The sequence below is a fragment of the Aptenodytes patagonicus genome, chromosome Z (assembly GCF_965638725.1).
Source record: "Aptenodytes patagonicus chromosome Z, bAptPat1.pri.cur, whole genome shotgun sequence".
Classification (NCBI taxonomy): Eukaryota; Metazoa; Chordata; class Aves; order Sphenisciformes; family Spheniscidae; genus Aptenodytes; species Aptenodytes patagonicus.
Window position 1 is genome coordinate 31,764,217 of NC_134982.1, and position 21,665 is coordinate 31,785,881.

The 21,665-nt window shown below is 37.8% G+C and overlaps 1 protein-coding gene across 1 annotated transcript in view; it reads right to left on the reverse strand.

Annotated features, from left to right (window-relative positions):
* The window catches only part of GLIS3 (GLIS family zinc finger 3), a 175,701-nt gene that overhangs the window by 120,128 nt on the left and 33,908 nt on the right, over positions 1-21,665 (reverse strand). The window contains exons 2-3 of the mRNA XM_076362512.1: positions 19,685-19,892; positions 12,852-13,977 (exon numbers count right to left, since the gene is read on the reverse strand). Of these exons, the coding sequence (XP_076218627.1) occupies positions 12,852-13,977; positions 19,685-19,892 (1,334 nt within the window). The remainder of the gene's footprint in view (positions 1-12,851; positions 13,978-19,684; positions 19,893-21,665) is intronic.

Genomic DNA, 21,665 nt, shown 5'->3' on the forward strand with positions numbered 1-21,665 from the left:
AGGTTCTTTTTTTCTAGCAATTACAATATGGTCCGGAATTCTCCTGTCAAAAAGTGGGGCTCATCTACAAAAATTGCCAAACATTTTAAAAATCAGGCTTATTGAAAACCACCCAGGATGTTTTACAATTCTCACAGTTCCTTCTCATACACAGTCAACAGGTACACTTGCAAACCATCAAGTTACTAACACTTCGCAAGTTACTACCTATTGGTAGTAATGCAAAATAAAATGCATGTCTGACCTCAGGAGCTGTAGCAGACTAAGTATTCAGAAATTATGATTTACCATGGCTTTGCAGGTGGCCAGTAACATGCAAAGCTCTGGTAATACAATCATTTGAAATTGAATGCCCATATCCATAGATTAGCTCATCTTCTGACACTACAAAATCTTGTATATAATTATATCAGCAAATGAAGAAAACTACAGTATTTTTTCCTAACTTGATAAGTTGTTCATCAGCTCTTCCTATCAACAACTCAAGGAAGCTTAGATGACCAAGCGTTGCTAGCAATTCTGGTATGATCAGAACCAGAAGACAGAACCTCAGAACAGAGCATTTTATCTTATCCCACAGGCTAATATAGATGAAAATACTTTAAAATAAATAAATACAACACACTGTGCCTGCTCCTTACCAGGGACAGATGTGTTTCATTTACTGTTTTAGCTTTCATAAAACATATGTGTCTTTTCTACACAGGTCGAATACTTCACGACTTCCTGTGCAACTTTAAGTAACACATTTAAATTATTTTCTTCGTCTGCATTTGTTTTTGAAGTGGTGACTGTTTGGGGAGGAGGGTGTTATGGCAATGACACAATGTTTTATCAGATCATGACCTTGAAAAAATTAAATTACTGCGAATTTATAGAATGGACAATTTTTTTCTGGGACTCAAGTCAAAACATTTTTCTTTGTAAAGATTTTAATCAACTTAAAAAGAAAAGCCTATCTGTTAATAAATGAGGTCCACAGTTCATTAAGAGAAATTGCATTTTGTCTAAACTTTCAACTTCAGAAGGAAAAACATGCAGTTTCTCGAAAGTCTACTGAACAAGCAAGCCGAAATACTGAATGAGTTAATACAAAGAACCTCAAGTACCAATCAAAAATTGGAAGAGTTCAAGCTATTTAATTCAGCTTACTCTTACTGTACAAAGGGATTTTAAAAAGTGGTTCTTTTTTTAAAAAAAAAAAGCCTTTCAATAAAAATGAAAACTCATGGAATACATAGCACCACAGGGTATATACACCAAACCCATAGTAATGAGTCAGATTCTAAAACACTGACAGAACATTTTTTATATCTTCCCCAGAGTCACTCTAGAGGTAAAGCAGAATAACTGAGTTTGTGATTTTCTTCAAAACTCAATAAAGATGACCTTGTTGTTTGCATGGCTCATGTCACTAGTCCACTGAGGGAGACTCTCACGATCACTAAGATTGTACCTATATAGTCTTACACAGAAAGAAGTGAGCTGACTCTGCCTAAACTTTGAGCTTGCTGGATACGTGCCAGAATAGATCCAAATACCACATATCGATGATTCGTGTTGTGGACTGCTCCCACTGCCCAGAATTTCACAAGGACTGTGAAGAGAAATCTTCACAACTAATACAAAATTGACTTAATCCTGTCTATAAAGGTTGAAAATTGGAAACAAAAATGCAAATTGCAGGTATGCATAAAACAAGAATAGCTAAAACTGGTGTATTGTCCTCATCACATATGATGTAAAGCCTGCTAGCCTAATTTTCTTCTCTACCTTGTAACAGCTTGTCAAAGTCCTGCTACACACCCATGTCCTTCCCCCCTCATCCTCCAGAGAAACAAGCATCAGCAGCAAGAAACACCTCATGCAGGCAGCAGGTTGTCTAAGAAGAGACACCACAGCATCTGTTTCCAGTCTCAGCCACCAGCATAGTCTGTTACAGAAATGTTCTACGTATGTACACCCCCAAACATGCTCTCTGTATCCACACCTGAGACATGATTCCCCCATTACATCTAAAAGGGAACATGCAGCTGCCTCACCCTGCTGCAACCTTGCCTTGTGTGCTCTGAGCCATTAAAGGCCTCATGCTTCTCAGTTGTATTACATACTATTGAAGGAAAAAACCGTATCTCAAGATAAGGCTTGAGAGACAGATAATCTACTAGCTTTTCTCATTTTCTGGAAATATAAATAGACCCCAGTTTTGTCTCACTCTCCTTCCTTTAAAAAGACTGCATTTTTACTGCAACAACTTCTCATAGTTACTCATCCTTACCAAAGCAGTTAATTCCCATCTTTTGTTCCTCTTCAAAAACTCCTGACATCTTTGACCTAAAATTGTATCAGAACTTCACAGTCATGGAAATCTCCAGGGGCTGCATGAACACAGTCCTCCTTCCTGTAAGCAATCAATAATTCTCTTTATTCAGCTCACTTTAGTCTTCTCTGTCTCCCTCAGGTTCAGAGAGTGGCCGGGTATACTGTTTCCTTGCTGACCATATACCATTCTTGCTTGATGGTAACAGAGGGTCTGTCACACCAGCAAAACACAGCATAAACTAGAAGGATACTAACATTTTAGCCTTAGTTCATCTGCAAAAGCCCACGGTGATGGATTCAGTGACCCACCTCTTCTTACATAATGGAAAGAAGTATATGATGAAAGAAGTATAAGAAATAAAGTTAGTAAACAGACCCTGCTATGATGAGTTCATTTTTGCTCTTTTAAGCCTTGCAAAGACTATCCCCAACATATGACCACTATGCATCTTACACTGATAAGCATAAAAGAAATGAAAAAAATTAACTCCAAAGCTTTTCACTGTAGGTGGCTGAAGTATCAGGGGAGAAGATGACTTTCCACAGAGGCCATCACCATTTTTCAAGATGTGTGATGATTCAGACTCAGTATTTGAGATTAGTGTTGCATTCAGTGGCTCTTCAGCAACTCTTGACAACCAGAAGCAGAAGTAGCAGACCTCTGCCTTCAGAGGAAATGTCAGCTCTCACAAATACGCATGACAGACTTTTGAGAACCTTATCACAATTAAAGCAGATCAACAATCTTGCAGATGGCTTGCTTTTAATTTGGAACCAAACTCTCCATTGATTCACTGAAATGCCATGTTCCCAACCCAGGCTTCACAGAGATTCATTTAACTGAGTTTAACAGTCTGAGTTTAACTGGTGATATGTTGTATATTTTCAATCGCTCTGCCTGCAGACCTATCAGTTATAATGATTTCTACAGTATTTGCCCAATCTGTATGTCTCTTTCCTTGACAAGTTATGCAGTAATTGACCTGCTTCACTGGTGCAGACATAAAATCAGTGTCACAACTTAGCAGCTCACATTGTTAATTTACACAATGAATTCAGACCACATTTGTCCAGGCATTCAAAAGCCAAGAGTCCTTGTGAGTCAGTCAGAGCTGAGCAGCCTTGTTTTTCAACAGTGGCTCGTTTTTAAAAAAGGGCTTTCAATAATCTTAGCAGTCTTAACATAAATATTCCTTAATTCAGTTTATGCATAGCCCACTCCTTTAAACAAACAAAGCAGACCTCATGTTCATGCCATCTACCAACTTGTGTAACAGATTACCATCAAATACCTTAAACAAGGTTCGACAAGTGCGTCTGAATCGCTTGGAAACTGTAAGATCACAGGACTGAAACTTTGTCATACTGATTATATAAAGCCACTGGAAAGAAATCCATGCATTTTTGTGAACAGGCAAAGCAGGCTTTTCATGGAACAAAAGAAGCCTTGTCTTTTTCTATTATGTGACGACTCCTAATTAGAATCAATGATTTTTTATTGTTGGCCCAGATAAGCTTGTTTGCATAGCTGTAATTTCTTAAAACAGAAATCTGAATGTTACTAGGAAAATACATTCATCACCAGTACGACAGACCTTGAAGAAGAACAGTGGCATTGCTTTATGTTTACATCTGATTGAATATTGGAGGCAATTCTGCAAATGTTAAACGGTAAAGAATATAGTAAAGAGCCAAAACAATTTAATTTTGTTTGAATGTATTTATAGAAATGTACCAGGAATACCCATAAAGGCACGCTGTCATCTTTTGCTTGAGCTTGTGCCAGTTGATGACCAACAGAAAGCATTCAAGGAGAGAGAAAAGAGAGGGAGGGAAATTATTTATAACAACTCTTTGTATCAAGCACACTGCTTCATGGACAGATGAGGAACATTACATTTCAACATTTCATGCAGAAACAGCTTTAAAAAAGAATTTCTTACCACAGTGACATCTCTCTAAAATGATTCACTTGTGATCTTGAACTTTGTAATGATGTGTGTTAATTCTCAAAAGCTGAGTCTTCATGGAATAAAGTTGCTATATAAAATGACGGTAAGAAAGTACCAAACCTAAATCAAAACAGTCTTTAACAGACAGGACAAGCAAGCACTCTGAGTAGATAAAGGTGATATCAGAAAACAATCGTCATGTGGCTATACCAACGTTTAGCAAACCCAGATGCATTGAACAGAGCTGAGTCCCACAGCAGTTCTAGACAAAACAGTCACAGCATCCTCACTAGCTCCTCTTTCTGAATTTCCTTTTCTCAGTTAGTTCAGCACTCTACACTGACACAGACTGCACCTTCACAGTGACTACCTCTAAAAACACCTCCCTGTTTCCATGCAGCCTTGTTCAGAAAGGTTTGTTCAGCAGTTATTCAAGCCCTGTTAACACAGGATCAACAGCAATTGCATTTCTATAACAGAGGACTCTACTGCACTGGCTGTATTGGTAATAACCTTATCCAAGAAGCCTGTTTCAACCATTTATACGGAGAATCCACTATAATCACGTTCTGAACAGTGCTTAATCCTTATACTGTCCAAGTCCTTTGGAAATCTACCGTGCAAGTATCCGTAAAAGTACACAAACTTTTAGCATCTGCTAAATGCCACCTCAGCTAATTTGGAATACAATGGCAGTAAAACAGAATTGCTTCAGGGATCGGAGTGAATCAAGCTGATTCTTGTCTTCTTCAGTGTTTGGGCTACTGTGCCTGAGGCAGTGGGGAGACCTTATCACCCTCTACAACTGCCTGAAAGGAGGCTGCAGCGAGGTGGGTGTCGGTCTCTTCCCCCAAGTAACAAGAGATAGAACAAGAGGAAACGGCCTCAAGTTGCGCCAGGGGAGGTTCAGATTGGTTATTAGGAAAAATTTCTTCACCAAAAGGGTTGTCAAGCATTGGAAGAGGCTGCCCAGGGAAGTGGTTGAGTCACCATCCCTGGAGGTATTTAGAAGACGTGCAGGTGTGGCGCTTAGGGACATGGTTTAGTGGTGGACTTGGCAGTGCTAGGTTAACCATTGGACTCGATGATCTTAAGGGTTTTTTCCAACCTAAATGATTGTATCATTCTATGTAAACATGTGTATAAACCTGCATTCAAGACATGCCATTGAATCCATGGAATCACTGAGTTGTGCGTCACTGACTTCAGGATTCTGCCTGGAAGAATCTCACTAAAGTCTATGAGACTCTTGCTCTGCAACTTATCCTTTAAAAATTCACAGGACCAGCCCCTTCTCTTGATTCCTTTAAACATTAAGTCAGTAAAAATATCTTAAACTAAATCTGAATGCTGAAAAAAATGTCAAAGAATACCTTAGCATGTCCAAATGCTTCAGAATATATTTGCATTTGGTTTGCAACATATTTAACTAGTGCAATCATATGTGCACAAAAAAGTATGTGGCATTTTTCCATTTCTTAATTACTCTGTACAAATAATCCAATGACTGTTCTATGATGCTTAATTCTCAACATTTGTTTTTAAAGCCTATGTTCACAGATAAACCATCAGACTTAGATGTCTGGGAAGTTCTCCACAGAGCACCAGAAGCATTAATTAAACCCCTAATCCTTAGGAAATCAGTGTCAATCACCTAAATAAAAGACGACAGTGTGTTTACCTTTGCTTAAAACTGTATTTCCTTTCTGAAGAAGTAACATTGCAATGCACAGTATAATCTATTAACTAGTTCCCTCTACTTCTGTCTTCCTTTCTTTAAAACAGAATCAAGTTTTCTGGAAATGGTTTCTGTCCGTTTCTGTTGTGACTGTATCACAACTTGCATTTTCTGTTTTCCCATCAGATATTGTTAGGCTTTTCTATCAGTAAATGGAAAGCTTCATAATTTACTCACTCTGTTCCTGATACAGGTCCAGCCATCAACCAAACAGGGGTGTTGAAAATGAGAAGTAAAATTGGCAGAAAAAGAGCAGAAGTTATCTAAAAAGATTTTATAGCTTGGAGAGTACTCCAATTTCCAAATACTTCACACATATGTGCTCCAAAACCACAACCTTACTATTAGCCCCCCAGCTTTGAATTCAAATAATTTTCTAGTTTAAAACCCTAGTATTAAAAAAAACCAAAACAACCCAAAACAAAACAAAAAACAAAACCAACCTCTAGATTTTATGCAATTGAAATTTTGGCAGATACAAAGTTTGATTTGAGATTCCACATTTCAAGTAGACAAAATTTTTAAGAGTGCTTAATTTTTTTAGTTTATCATTTATTTATAGTTTGGTACAGCAATGAAAAAAATCTCAAAAATGTACCATTAAAATCATGCTACAGGGAAATGAAAATAAATAAAATATAATCTTTGTGCCTATCCACAAGCACAAAGAGGTAATAAATTAGAAACCTTTCCATGCAAACATAAATGTTTGTGCAATTAGGAATGTTCATTGTTATTTCTGGATACTTCACAGTCATGTTCTAGATTACAGTGAAACTAAAAAGATGCCTGTTTGAAAAAGTTCATTGAAAATCTATCTTAAATTTTCCAAAATATCTAAGTCAAAAGGCAAGAAAAGCTGGTTCAAATACTTAACAGGAAAATCAAATTACTCATTCAAAGAACAAGAATAAAATTAGAGTTTTCATAAATTTTATTCTGTAACATATGGTTCTCTGGCTATCATTTTTCACTGTCATCAGTTCTACATCTGCATGTAGAAAGGAGTTTGCGTTGCATTTTTGAATGCACGAAGAGATGCTTTGATATTAAAGGTCAGTACTTTGGACACCATAAGCCTTCAGGTGCTCACTGAACTCAAGTGGAAGTTGTGCATCTTAAGCAGCCACAGGAAAAGCACATATCACATTTTGAACTATGGACGCATTATGTATTTCATACTGAAAGAATAATATTAAAAGAGCATTAGTACCACTGCTGAGAGGTAAGATTTATTAGCTTGAGCTAGATGCCATCTGATGTGATCACGAGTCTGAGCTGTTTGTGGAGGCACACCCACAATTCATAAACTGTTTTTCCTTTAAACAGCTAAAACATCAAAACCAAAACCAGTAGGTTACTAAGATTGCACAAACTTGTGAGAGTTATGAAGTCTTAGCTTTATGGTTGCAAATTAAAACCTCAGCTCTTCTGTGTCTATACACCATGATATAGTCTAATTACTAACATGTCTGCCTTTTCCGTGGTATTTCTGTTTCGGTTAGTTTACTGAACTAGTAAAAAATGGGCATCAGGCAACTATAAACTTGGCGTTTTCTAACTTTCAGCAGCTTGGCTCTACAATTAAATTACTGTTCTTTTAACATTGTTTAGGTGTTCAGTTGCTACTTTAGCATAGTGAAAAATTCTTCTGCAAGCATGAAAGCAAAAACAAACTCAAAAATTTTTACAGTTTCTATTTTGTCAAGACTTCAGTGCAATATAGGATTTGATATGGTCTTTCCTTATCATCAAGAAACAGTGGCATGTGCTGTACATAAAATATATAGTACATGCCATATATAACACACCATATGAAGGCACAGTTCTAAAGCCTGAAGATGGAAAAAAATTCCCAATCATTTTTACAGAATGCATTTCTGGTTTTAATCAAAATTTCACCTTGAACGCCATCTTCCATGCACACACACACATCTATCTAAATATTCATGCTCACCCAAAGATGTTTACTTGTATCTCAAAAAAGCATTATACAAGTGGTTTAAGTTTTGGTTTGTTTTTTTTTTTTAACCATACCTTCTGTTTTACATGCTTAGTAGACTGATGTGTTGTGGGATAATTTCCCATATTTAGCAGACGTTAAATGGATGTTGCTTCAAATCTGACAGGAATACTAGCAACTTTATTGTTTTTAATCACATCAAGCAGCTGTGATAAAAGTTGTGCTGAAGCATAGCTCAGAACTTACAGAAAGCAAAAAGATTTAATTCAGTTTCAAAAGGGGAAGCATTCCTAGTGTACCTGAAAGAAAATGCAAAAAGAGAGCCTGAAATTTATCTCTAACAACATGCTGTTGCTATTTACACCAGAATAAATATATTAAAAGCTTATTGTTTGCATAGCATGACAATAAGGCTAAATAACTACCTCTTCTTGCAGCTGAACTTGAAAAGTACAAAAATATTTACTATAAAAGAACGAACGCTGAGTAGAAAATAAGCTCACAGGTACAGCCAAAGAGAGCAAAAGGTCAGCATTTGCCAATTGCTACTGTGGAGTTACCACAGCCACCAGGAATTCTCATTTTTTCTAATCCAGAGGAAATCTGAGGGAACTTCAGATACCATTGTGTGCTAACTGCTGGCAAACGTTACAGATTTTATCTCAACCACTGGTGTACTAACTGCTTGCATTTCAACATCAATTTTTCATTCAACTTGTTGTTCTTTAACTTATTCCTACAAAGTACAAGCTAATGCATAGATTAATAAATAAATACAACACATTTGAACATGCCATACCTACTTTATATCAAGAAGTTTAGGAATAGACACTAAATATGTATTACCATGTCATGAATAATTTTTTTTAGTCTTTAAACCAGGTCACTGAAAAGAAGAATGCATTCCAGATGCAGTAAGTTGGAATAGAACCTGAAAGATGTTTTAATGAACAGCAAGGGAGCCCAACCCATTTTAACAGCTATTTAATGAATTCCTATTCCAAACAAGTCAACTTCAGGTGAGGCCCCTCGCATACAGGTACTCTTCAACTTCACAAATTTCCATGTAATAAAGCAAGGCCAAGCATAGTCATCTACTTTGGCTTCATGACTCCATGAAATTCATGCTTTTTAAAATTAAAGTGCATTTTTTAGAACAAGAACCAATCTTCTAAAAATGGGCAGGAATGAAAAATACACCATGATTTTTCAGTACACAAAGAAAGTATATTGGATCAAATTGCCCAGACCGAATCTGAACATGCAGCTTCACAGCAAATTCAGTTAAAGCTGGGAAAAAAGAGCCTGATTCACAGAAAAACAACAATACGAAACAAATCTAACAGGACCAGTATGCAATTATTTTCCACTCCACCCTAGTTACCTTTGTACAGAGGGACAAGCATGTTCTGAGTTTCTGACGTTAAGAATGCTTGACTTTAAGTTTGGATCTGATTATCATGATCGTCACATGTTTTTATGTGCTGCTATCTGATTAATACTCACCCTACAACACTTTTATCTTCCAGAATCGAAGAAGACGGCTCATCCAGAATGAGAAGGAACTAGAGTATCGCTTGCAGCTATAGTTTATCACTTCAAATTTTTGTTACATAGATAAATAGAAACTAGTTCAGATGTGGCAAAACAAATGCTGAGGTGAAAGGAATATTCTGCTTGGCTCTGATTTTAACTATAAGCACATCAAGTACTGCAGTCCTAGCTGTTCTTCAAGTCTCTTCTCAAATACATGATTTCATCATCACAGAGCGATAACGGAGAAGAATAAAATGATTTTATGAAGTTCAGCTTATAATTAGTTGTGCATCTGAGTCCGCATTATCTCTGTTAGCGTTACAATAATACAACTTAGAAGTAACCCTGACCTTGTATTACTAAAACCCTGCAAAGCTTGCTGAACTATCACAGCACTCCATTGGGATATACAACACAGTATATAGTAATACGCTTTCAACACTCAGCTGCACAGAAACAAGTACTGCATGATAAATATACGGACTAGGACCCATTGCAATATATGCTTAATGAGAAGATTGTCTCTTGCAAAATGTTAGGAACTATCAACACACAACAATGCTCACACAATGACTAGTGTAACTGGCTGCCTTTGATTATAGGATGTCTTGATACGTTACATTAAGATAGTTCCTCCCAAAGGATGAACTATATTCTCTGTAGCAAATCTGGTTGGTTCACATAATAGATGTGTATTTGGCATTTTTGCTTCCCTGCTTGGCCTACTAGACTGCCTCTTACGCAGTCTTTTACTTTATAAAGTAAAAGACTTTTACTTTATAATGATTTTAGAGAAAGAGGCATCCTACACATAGAACCAGAAAATAAATTATAGAAAGAGCCTAGGTGGACAAATAAAGATTATGAATGGATTGTTTTGATTTATCACTTAAATGCATAAATTCATACAGGTTTGGTGAAAAGTTTCAGATTTCTTTTGCATAATTTTTTGTTAATTACAGAAATCATACTTCATTATCATCTTGCCCAAAGTGTTCTCCCTAATTCCTAATTCCTAAGTGTTCTCTCCTCTCTCACTTAAAATCTCAGTTTAAAACCTTAAATTGTATTTATTGTAAGTTTCACTGCTTGGTGAGAAAGGTATGAAGTCTGGCTGAAGTACAGTTTCCTAAATATATTGAGAGACTTCCAGACCATGGCCCCTTGGCTTTAGAAAGCCAAACACGTTTTTCCAAATTCACACCATTTGTGAAATGGTAAAGGAAGAAAGCAGCAAGCGGTTTCACTCAAACCCTCCTAAAGAATGCCATTTCTGCATGCTTGTCCCAAGAAAGGGGGCCTATGTTCCAGATTTACACCCACATTATGAGGGTTATCGTGTCACCCTGAATATTTCTACATTTCATTACACTTCTAAACATGAAAGCAAGATAAGCACGTGGCTGCTGCTTCTGATACACAAACTTCTAGCCACTATCCAGCAATACTTGCTGAAGTTCAGTAAAATTAATCACACTTTTTAATGGTTATGAAAGCAATCACTCTTTGAGAAGCTAATATAGACACCTCTCATTTTTTTGTGACACAGCATGACTTGGCACACACTTTAGGTTTAGTAATCTCAAAAATGTTACCATATGAAGTAGCTTATCCACTTAAACATTAACATATTTATCATCAGTGAATGATGATTTCTTCAAAGCTAAGGACTCCTCAAGGACCTTACAGTAACCTCATAATCATGAGGTTACTGTAAGCATCCTTTGTGAACAGGCAGGGCAGGGACTATATCGTGCTACTAATACAATGTTTTTCCTAGTCTTACTGGATCCCTCATCATAATTCTCCTACTAGAAAGACTCTCAGTACTTGCATTACTCTTTTTTCGGTGCTCTTTCACCATTCCTGCCCTCTTTCTTCATATGGTGAGTCTGTCCTCACTCATCTGCTGATGTCTGTCTCTTTTTTCCCGTGTGCTATTCTCTTGAAAAATTACTTTCTTGACTTCTAATAATTCTTTTTTCTCCTTCTCTCTCTCCCCACAAAGCTCACAAGAAATCCCTGAGGAGGGACTGAAATTAATGGTAAACTCTGATCCAATATATCTGGAGAGCAGAAAAGAGAATATTATGGAATTTAAAAAAAAAAAATTCAGAGAGCAGAGAGCCCGAGTTCAGGCTCTGGTGTGACAAAAAGGAAGGATAAAGAGTCTTCCTAGTGTCGTGACACAATCTCTACCGGGTCCTTTAAATTAAAGAGAGAAATCTGGGAAGATATCTGCTCTCCCTGAAGGAGATTGGCCCTTTGAAGTAACAAAAGTGAAAGAAAAAAATTTCCTCTATCTACTGTGCAAGCAAACATCTACATCATGGTAAGAAAATTATTCAGCTAGGCACACACTGAAATAGCCTCCTAATACCAATTTATATTTCACAACTTATAAACAAATATGTTTTTTTTCAAGTGAATAATAATCAGCAGTCATTCCTAGAAATTATATATTCATTGTTTTGTTAGGTTATGCTGAGGACTAGAAACAGCACTGGTGAGGCTGCTTTCTGCTGACACTAAATAAGCACTTAGTAAGGGTAAACTAATCGTCATCCAAAATACAGACTATATGTAAGGCCAATCCAGAATCTGAATTACAGAGATTATAGGAGGTTCACTGGCATGTAAACATAAACTGACCCTAGGGTTTACTGGCTGGATTGTTACCCCATGTGATTACGTATGTGTGAGACTGACCTGCAGTGACCCTAAGAAAAACAGCAAGAAAAACATGACTTTAGGGGTTGAATGTTCACTGCTAGAATCTGTGAACAGAGAAATTATGTGTTTTATTCCTACTGTATTCATGGAAACAGGGCTGTGGGTCTGTTTTTTGTTAGTAATGAAACAAACAACTGCCTGAAAAAATACCCAACTCTTCTCAGTTTCTCATGGTAACATTATGCAAGATCCTGAAAATTCCTCAACTCAAAAAGGAGTAACATGATGCAAGAATATTACAGGATAAATTGTGCCATTTATTCTGCGGCACTTTTCCCGCATGCATCCTTCATGCAGGTACTTAAGTACTGATGGTACTTAAGTTTTGCTTTATGAAGGTCTACCATGTCACTTTTGCAGTCTACAGTAAAGTTTATAAATTTAGAAAATAAAATTCTGCCTAATCCTATCTGTCGGTACATACTAAATTAAAGAATACCTTTTCTTTCTATCTAGGTGGAAAGATGTAGCAGTCATTCATTCACACAGACTAGTTAAAAAAGCACACCATTAACCAGGAAAAACAAAGGCAGAATTACAACTTCTCCGTATTTTCATGAGGAATAGAGAGCCTTTTATTGGTAAGAGAGACAGAATTCAGACTTACTGTGCATTTGTTCGGCTTCTCTCCTGAGTGGACTCTCATGTGAATCAGCAGTTTATAACGGGCATTAAATGGCTTGTACCTTCGTGGGCACCCTGCCCAGAAGCAAGTGAAGTCCTCTCCTTTCCTCTGGTCTATATGTATCTTCTCTATGTGCCGCACAAGTTCCTCTTGCTGGTCATACAGTGCACCACAGTCAACCCAGCGACAGCCATGCTTGCCATTGAAATCATCTAGCTCACCATCTTCGTCAAACAGGGAGTCTGGGGCAGGAGGCGGCACAGGCAGCGGGTGAATGTGACTGGGGAGGCTGTGTGGATGCCGGTGCTGGTGAGCATGGTATGGTGGGGGTGGCCCTTGTGGAGGAGGCGCCGGCAGCAGGGGTGGAGGAGGCATGTCGACTGTATGGCCTGAGAAGTAATCCAGCCGTTCATTTTTCAGGACGCCCACTGCCTGGTTGTCCGCAGGTGGCATGCCCTGCTGGATCACCATGTTACTTGTGGCGGCCATCTGCAAGCTGGCTTGCTCCAACTGCTGCATCCGCTGGTACTCACCAGCCCCATTCTCAACGTACCCTGGGAAGGTGACATTGCCGTTAGCCATGAGAAGGCCTTTCTGGGCAGTTGGAATAGAGCAACTTTGGGGTATACAGCTTCCTCTCACTCCCAAAAAATGTCCATAGACCTCAGGCTGTGGGGAGACGTTTGCTGGTGATGTCCTGGAGCTGTTGATGTAGGCCACCAGGGAGGTTGGGGATGTACGGATGATTGTATTGAAGTCGATCCCAATGCCGTCAGACAGAGGAGACAGAGAGAGTGCTCTCTTTTTGGAGCGGGCTGATTGAGACCGGGCTGAGGAGTGGCGAGGACTAGAGTAAGGGGAATGCTTATTTTCCATGCCATATAAGTAGGACGGTAACGAGTTAGAGACACAGTTACTGGACACAGATGTTTCAGGTGAAAAATTTAGTAAGTCCCCCAGCTCACTGCCGTTTTGTAAACCTTGGTCAGGAGGAACAGAAGGAAATGTCCTGTACCCATGCGACCACTCTTGCTTAACACTCAAAGTGGACTGACTTTCTGACAAGCTTAATGTTGTAGAGGCCAGAGACTCACGTGACAAGAGCGACCTGGAATAAAGGCACAATAAAGTAAGTAACCAGTTAGACAATTCAGCAGTGGTTCTTCTATCTTCACACACAACATAAAATTAAAGAAAGGCCACATGTGAGAAAAGTTCTCCCTAATTTTAGGTACTCAATTTGAGCACTCTCAGTTAGTGCAACTTTAGCACTCTCAGGCAATACATAGGTAACAAGATCACTTAGGAAACCAACTTTAAAACGTCAAGATTTTGAGAAAAGTTGCCGTAAAGGTTCTTGATGCATCACTGCAGAAATCAGTGCAAATTTTTTCATCAACTGTGGTGTAAATAGGTTTGGGCTTCTGAAGCCAAAGCGTTATGCTCCTGCCTTGTATGAAACTCATATTGATTTCAGTTGACTATTATTTTTGCTGGCAAAGATGGGAAGAAAACGGAATAATAAAGGATAAATATTTAACCTGACCACGACAATGACTTTGCCAATTGTAACGCATACAAATAGTATTCTCTACAGAAATAGCTCGTTTGTAAATATAGATAATATCTAACTTTACAAAACAAACAAAATAAATGAATAATGTAGAAGAACTGGTTGAAGGGGTTTATTTAGTTTTGATTTGATGATGTGTCTGCCTCCAAGTCAGCAATCAAAAGTTTTCACAAAAGTGTAATCTTGCTGTTATCGTTGTTTTTTTCACAGAAATATTATGAAACTTGTTTATGCTGCAAATGTCCTATGGGTAGCTTAAAAAAAGAACTCATAAGCTCTTTACAATATTGTTTTCTACAGAAGAGTATAAAAAGGAAATACAAGGACATCAGGGTCCCTGATTCATGTCTGCAAATGCTGGGTAGAGGCCAAGTGAATTTATGTCTTTATGTTTCCAGTTCACATCTTGGCAGACTTGGATTTCCTGCCAGCCGGTGGTGCTATCAGTATATTAATTTCTATTTTTAAGGGGCTCTAACAGTAGGAAGAACCAGGTATGTATCTAGATAAACCTGGAGATCTCGTAGACACAGAAGCCTCTGCATCTTATGTGTTGGGTGTTAACTCCTGGGTTTAGTATTTTCACAATACACAAGAAGCATAGTATTTCAATGGTGGATCAAGTACATAGGAAATTTGGTTTCTCTTCTAAATCTAAAATGCATTTTTTAAGGTGGACAAGTCAGTCACTGCTTCTCAGCTTCTCACATAAAAAACAAGATACACAATAGTTCCTCCTATCATACAAAGGCTTCAGGAAGTCAAATTAACTTAAAAAAAGACAGCTAATAAGTGCTAATAGGTACCTTAAATACCAGGTGTTGAAAAACATTTCTTAAAGCTCTAAGTAAACAGTATATGAATTATTTACATGCAATAATCCAAAGGAACTGTCATGTAGGCAAGGAATAATGTATTCTTATTTACAAAGGTAAGTTCCCATAGTCAGTTATTTATAATTATTTTACTACATGGTTTTATATTGCTACAAACTTCAAATTTCTAAAAGAGAAGGTATGCACCGTAAAGAAAATTAATAAAAACAAATCTCATCTCTTCCTTGATACAGACACCATTACAGCAAGCACCTTTGAGGAAGCACTTCTACGTATTTTACTTGCTGCTTTTTTTTAAATAGGGAAGCAAGTTTTGATGTCCACTCAGGGTAAGCAATAGTGCAGTTGCTTCTGAGTTCTGCAAGATTTTCTTATAGACACTGCTTCAGGAAACAAGGATCCATGGACAGATCTGTTAAGGCTCATAGTTGCATCGTATGTCTGCACCACAGCCCTACTGCAGTGACTGCAGCTTCGGTGGAGATACATGAAACTACTGAATGTAAGAATTAGTGGTAGGCTAAAACTGGGGATCTGAATCCCATTTACAACAACATCAGTCAACCTAAAAGAGCAAGAACAGATCCTAAACAATGGCTCTGGAGCTACTTCCAGTGAATATGTCAATATTTACCAAATTACCATGATTTTGCTTGGTAAATTGACTTTTCACCTCTGAGATCTGTGGATTATCTTTCAATTAGATCAGCAACATTGAAACAATATATGAAAACAGTACGTAAAGTCATTCAGGCAAGAGGAAGGTATATAGCTTTCCACGTTCAGTTCTAGCCACGAGGATAAAGCTGAAAAATCACAGTGTTTTTCTTATCTTACTCTGCCCACCGCACGAGCACTCCCTGCATGATGGGGTTTTTCCTACTACTTAATATTACAGCATTTTCCAGCACTTGAAAGTCAACCAACATGAAGGAAGAAAAGTTGGTTTGCAGTGACTTTGGTTTAAGGGCTGGATCATGCTGCAGGAACATAGCCCAGTCATTGCCAGAAGGCTGGATGAGGGGAATTGGTGCTCAGGGCACCGTGGCTACCCCCTCAGCCCCTTTTTGTCTAGAGGGAAAGCTTGGCACAGGCTGAGGGAGAGAGGAAGCAGTTTGCACGTGCTATGTCTGCGCACTGAGATAGCTCATGAACAGCGAAAATGTAGCTTTAAATATCACCCAGCCTTGCCGTGGTGACCTACAGGATAGATGGGTAAATGCTCCTTTGCTGAAGACACTTGCTTTGTAACGGATGGTTGATTTGCTGTATCAGAATAAGAAACATCCTGTTCAGATTGAGTGTCAGTATAGGGTACTGTTATGGAGGTTACGTTACTCCATCAGGGTTTAAATGGCACTATCGAAACAGAGCACTGAAGAAAAACACAATTAACATGCTGACTACAATTTGCATTGAGAAATTAGAAAAATGGGATTGCTATATCAGGTCAACCTTGTGTAAGATTTAGATCTAAAGGGATAATTATTTGTGAAAAAAATTGATTCAGGCTGTTGGGTCTGTTACCAATGGGCTTTGTTAAAGCACAGTTCATTATAGGGCAGTTAAATCATGTTAGTATGCTGTGACCCCAAATACAGATCCACAGTCTTCAACAGAGCAAGAAAAATAAGTAAGGTTTGATTTTCCATGCTAGGCTATATATATTTATATCTGGAAAATATAAACAGGGGTTTTTTTGCCAGTTTGATTATTAAATTTTTATATTCTCTTCTATAAGTAGGGGAAAAAAATCATGCATCAGTATAATAAGTCCATTTTTGTAATGTCACGACTTTTAATCAGATGCATAGTAGGACCAGTGTCATTCAAAAAGCTACTAATGCCTAACACAAAGGGACAAACCCGTCAGTGAAGCTGAAGAAAAACTGCATTTTAAAAGTCTCGTAATGGGACAAAAATTAAAAGTTGGCCCAGAATTTCAAGTATACAATAAGAGCCAGCTAATCTGAAGAAGTTTTGTTCTCACTTCAGCCTCTAAATTCAAAAGTAACAAAGATTCCAGCTCCCAAAACAAAGAAAATTTCTTTAAAACCCAGGCCACCCTGTGACTAAGTAGTTTTCTGGGGGAAAATAAATATACCTAATATGAAAATGAAGGGCCAGCTATACCACTGTGCCAGATTCTCTGTGCCAGATTCTCAGATGGTATTAATTGGCACATCTGCTTATTTTAATCTAAACCAGCTTGAGTTTGGACCAGATCTTTCATGAATATTTACAATAGATTCCTGCAATTACCTTCTATTCTCCCTCTGTGTACAGAGGCCACAGTGTCAAGTATAACCCAGAATCTTAAACATAAACACGGAAGAGTGAAAACTATGTTTTCTTATCTTTTTGCATGATCTTCTGTTTTACTAGCCAAGAACCCTTTGCTCTTTCCTAGGTCCTTTTCCGAGTTGCATCAAAGTAAATGGCAGCATTACATCTGGTTTCAAGCAGCATAACTGAATACTTAGCAAAAGTTTTTGGGAAACTCTCAAAAAAGATGGGGAAGGTTTTATCCCTCATGGTCTATATATACCAAAATCTGATGTTATCTGTAGCAAAACTCCAATTTTGCCAACTTTTTTCTTTCTTCCATCAGTAAAAATCAAGACAAGTTATTTTGGTTTGGGTCAATTCAGCAAATAATCTGGTTTGGATTGAGCTGCCAGAGCACAGTTCATGATGCCTGAGATACAATTCAGAGAAAGCACTCAGCCCCTGAAGAATTATGGAGTCAGCTTAGGCAACCAGTTTAGGCAAATGCAGTTTATTGCTGAAGCTATTTTAAAAAAAAAAAAAAAAAAAAAAAAAAAAGTGTTTCAACAATCTGTGAATTAAAATCTGACTTTAAACTTGTTTTGCCCTATAAAATAGTCAATTTGAGAGCAAAATTGCTGAAATGGACATTCTTTGTGTGACAAACTGATTTTATAACACCTTCATTGATAAATCATTAAAAGAGACTCTAGGGACACTAAAGCCTCGATTCTGCCAGAGTTTCAACTTCAGTTCGCCCTTAGTAAATGTTTCTTCAAAATAAAAACAAAAATGTATAACTCGGTACTGTCATAGTACACCCAGCCACACATTCAGATAAAAATAACAGTGTTCAGAACCATACAGGCACACCTAAAACTTATTAAGTAAGTAATAATTACTTGATGATATTTTTATATCATCAGTTTTGTTCTGTCTCAAAGGCATGTCTCTGGATTTGTCATTTGTCATCATCTTAGCACTGAATGGTTTTCCCTGACACATTTACATAGGAAGCATAATTAATTCTGTAAATTGTCCCGGGGGACTCAGTCTTCACAACTGAAGTGACAGAAATGTCACAAACTACCTTATAGTAAAGCAAGGTTTTCTTCCAGTTACATAATACCAGTTTTAACTATTTCAAGAATGTTCTTTGGCTTGTAATAAAGTAATATAGTAAAATGTAAACTGTTTTGAGAATAAAGACTCTTTGTGGCCTTTTGTAAATAAGAACGGTTATATCTCAGCTCAGTAGGCAACTGTTACACGAGTCACATCTACAAAAGTGGGAGCATAGCTTCTGAAATAACGAACCAGAATGTTTTCTCACTGTATGTTTAATATCCAGGGATGTGCTTAATATATTTGTACGGAGGTTGTCAAATAACTATTTTCCCTTCATTTGTGTTTGTCGACAATACTCAAAGGCATAATCTCAAAAGTTATTTAAGCATTTAAAAATTAATCAACAAATATTTATCTGTGTAGCAATATAAAAAGGCAGGATTTACAGGGAGAGGACATAGTTTTTATTAAACTATGCACCAGAGCTAGGAAAATGGACAAGTTTTCAGGGACATAAGTCTAACAGATAAAGTTAACTGCTGGCTCAGTGGAGACTGGGAACAATTGATCTGATTAACTTAATTATGTAAACGATTAAACAATTTGAATGCAAAGGTATTTGATGAGGGGAGAGAAACGTTAGCAGGGCATTGAAGTTTATTTTGTCTGATATTAGTGTTACTTAACAGGCACCAACATAACCCCCTTAGCACTACGGTAAGTTTAAAACAGGTCACTGCCCCGAGGATGTAACACGTGGACTATTTCTGCTTTCATCCTCCATAACATTTCCTGTCCTTAGTTAATATAGTTAAGTGATTATAAAAATCTTTATCTAACAAAAAAGCCCTATCAAACATAGAAAATGCGTGGCCAAATTTCACCCATGATTTGAATGATCCAAACAATATTATAGCTGATGTGAGCTAAATTGCATTGAATTAAATTTCCCGTGGCATAACAGAGCATCATTTAGGCCATTTTAATAACCAGAAAGGTTGTATTTATATTACAGGAGAATTAAAATACCCTCTTTTTAAAGTACTGAATATAAAAAAGTAACTCAGGACCTTGTATCTGATGGAGAAGCACTCAGGCTGGAAGCATCCATAGATCTCTGTAAGCTAGGGCTGATCTGGTTGCATGATGTTGAAATCTGATTAGCAGGAGGTGAAACAGGTCCCAGCTGTTGAACTGTCATGGGACTGCTGTTGACTATTACATTGTTGCAGCTGCCTTTTCCAATGGACTTGCACTGGGGTCCATAACCAAGACCTCCTAAAAATAAACGAGGCAGGTTAGTATTCATCTCTCATGAACCCACGATGAGGCCACAGAACTCACATCACTTTGCAAAGTGGGAAAAGTGACTGGAACTGAGTATCTTCAGATGAGGACGAAACAGGGGACCAATACAAGGATTTTGTCAACTTCTCCAAACACAAAAAGCAATATTCTAAAGGGGAATTAATAAATTATGCACGTTTAAAACATGTGCTGAAGTACATAAACTAAAGACCAGGCATCATGGATAGACATCAGAAAAAACACCACTGGAAGAGTCCGGGTAAAGGAGCAGCCCTCAGCTGAGGGACAGCCAAGCCATAAGCACACCTTTCTCTGAAGAAGGAGGGAAGAGACAACCCAAGGAGGCTGCAGGAACACCACTGTGCCTTGAATCCTACCAAACCCCACAGCTCCAAGCCATTGCAAGCCCTTCCATCATTCCTACTACTAGCTATCCAAAAAGCAACGGGACTACAGGCATGCATGTGAATTGCAATCCCTGCAATAGGTCTGGTGTGGCGAAGTGCACAGGCTGCATAGTTTCCCCGGCAGGAGAGAGTTAACAGCTGGAACCCAGCATTCCTCAGAGGTCTGGGGAGGGGAACTTGAGCTGGATCAAGCAGAGAAGCGTTCTGGACTTTCTTTAAAAGGCCACAATCTGCTCTTAGTCACTGCTGCCGTGACTCAAATTGATGGCTATTACACAGTAGCACAAGATGATTACAGAAGTAGCTGGCAAGTGGGACATATCTGCAAAATGCTCTGCGTACTTTGTGTTCTGATTTAGGTCACAGATGGTGGTTTACAAGATCCCCTGCATTAAAACACATCAAGATGAAAAAGTTAAAATGTAGGTCATAATATGGAAGTTGTTGGATATCTAGCAAATTCTCATGACAGTTGGAAATTAAAAATTAGATGATTCACATTTCTAGCTGCTTCCCCGTGTTCAGACTACTCCCCAAAGCAGGATAGCAACATCAGGACAAATAGTGAAAAGCACTTCAATTTAAACCATTTTCTAAATTAAATCTACTTTTGACTTGGTTTTACAACTCACATACTAGTTTTTCTCAAGGATGTTCAAATGGGTTGTGAACTTCACAGAGAAGTACAGTAAGGCATTTATGGCCCTCAAGTCATAGGAAGAAAATCCAAATCCTTCAATCTCCTCCACATGAAATAGGATCATCTTAAAAATTTGCAATTCACCCTAGAAATTTCAAATTATAGCTTTTCTTTTTCTAAAAAAAAGAGAACAAATAGGTATGTTTATTCCTGTTTCAGAGGTCTGTGCCTTCTTTTCAAATTATTATTCTTCTCTTTGACTAATTAGTAATATCTCACATATACATGAGGAGCACATACATGATTCTCAGTCCACTGGGATCCTAAGTGCTTTGTAAATTCATGTACAGATGTTACAAGTTGATTGCATGATCTATCACCAAAATGTACTCCTTGGGATGAAATACGGCAGCCCTTTAAGAAAAACAACTTGCTCATTGCTACTACTTCAAAACATAAGTGAAGAATACAGCATCTGGCTGAAAACTCAAGGGTAAGGAAAGAAGAAAACATTTAATAACCCATCCTGAAATTTAGCTAGAAGGACTGGAAATTTCCGAGGACAAACATGTAAGGGGAATTCCTCGTACTGCACTCAACTCCATTGTGGGTACCAGAAAAAAAGCTTTTAAGCTTTGTAGGATTACTGTCTGCTCTCACTAAAGATGTCCAATTAAATCAAAAGAATAAGAGAAG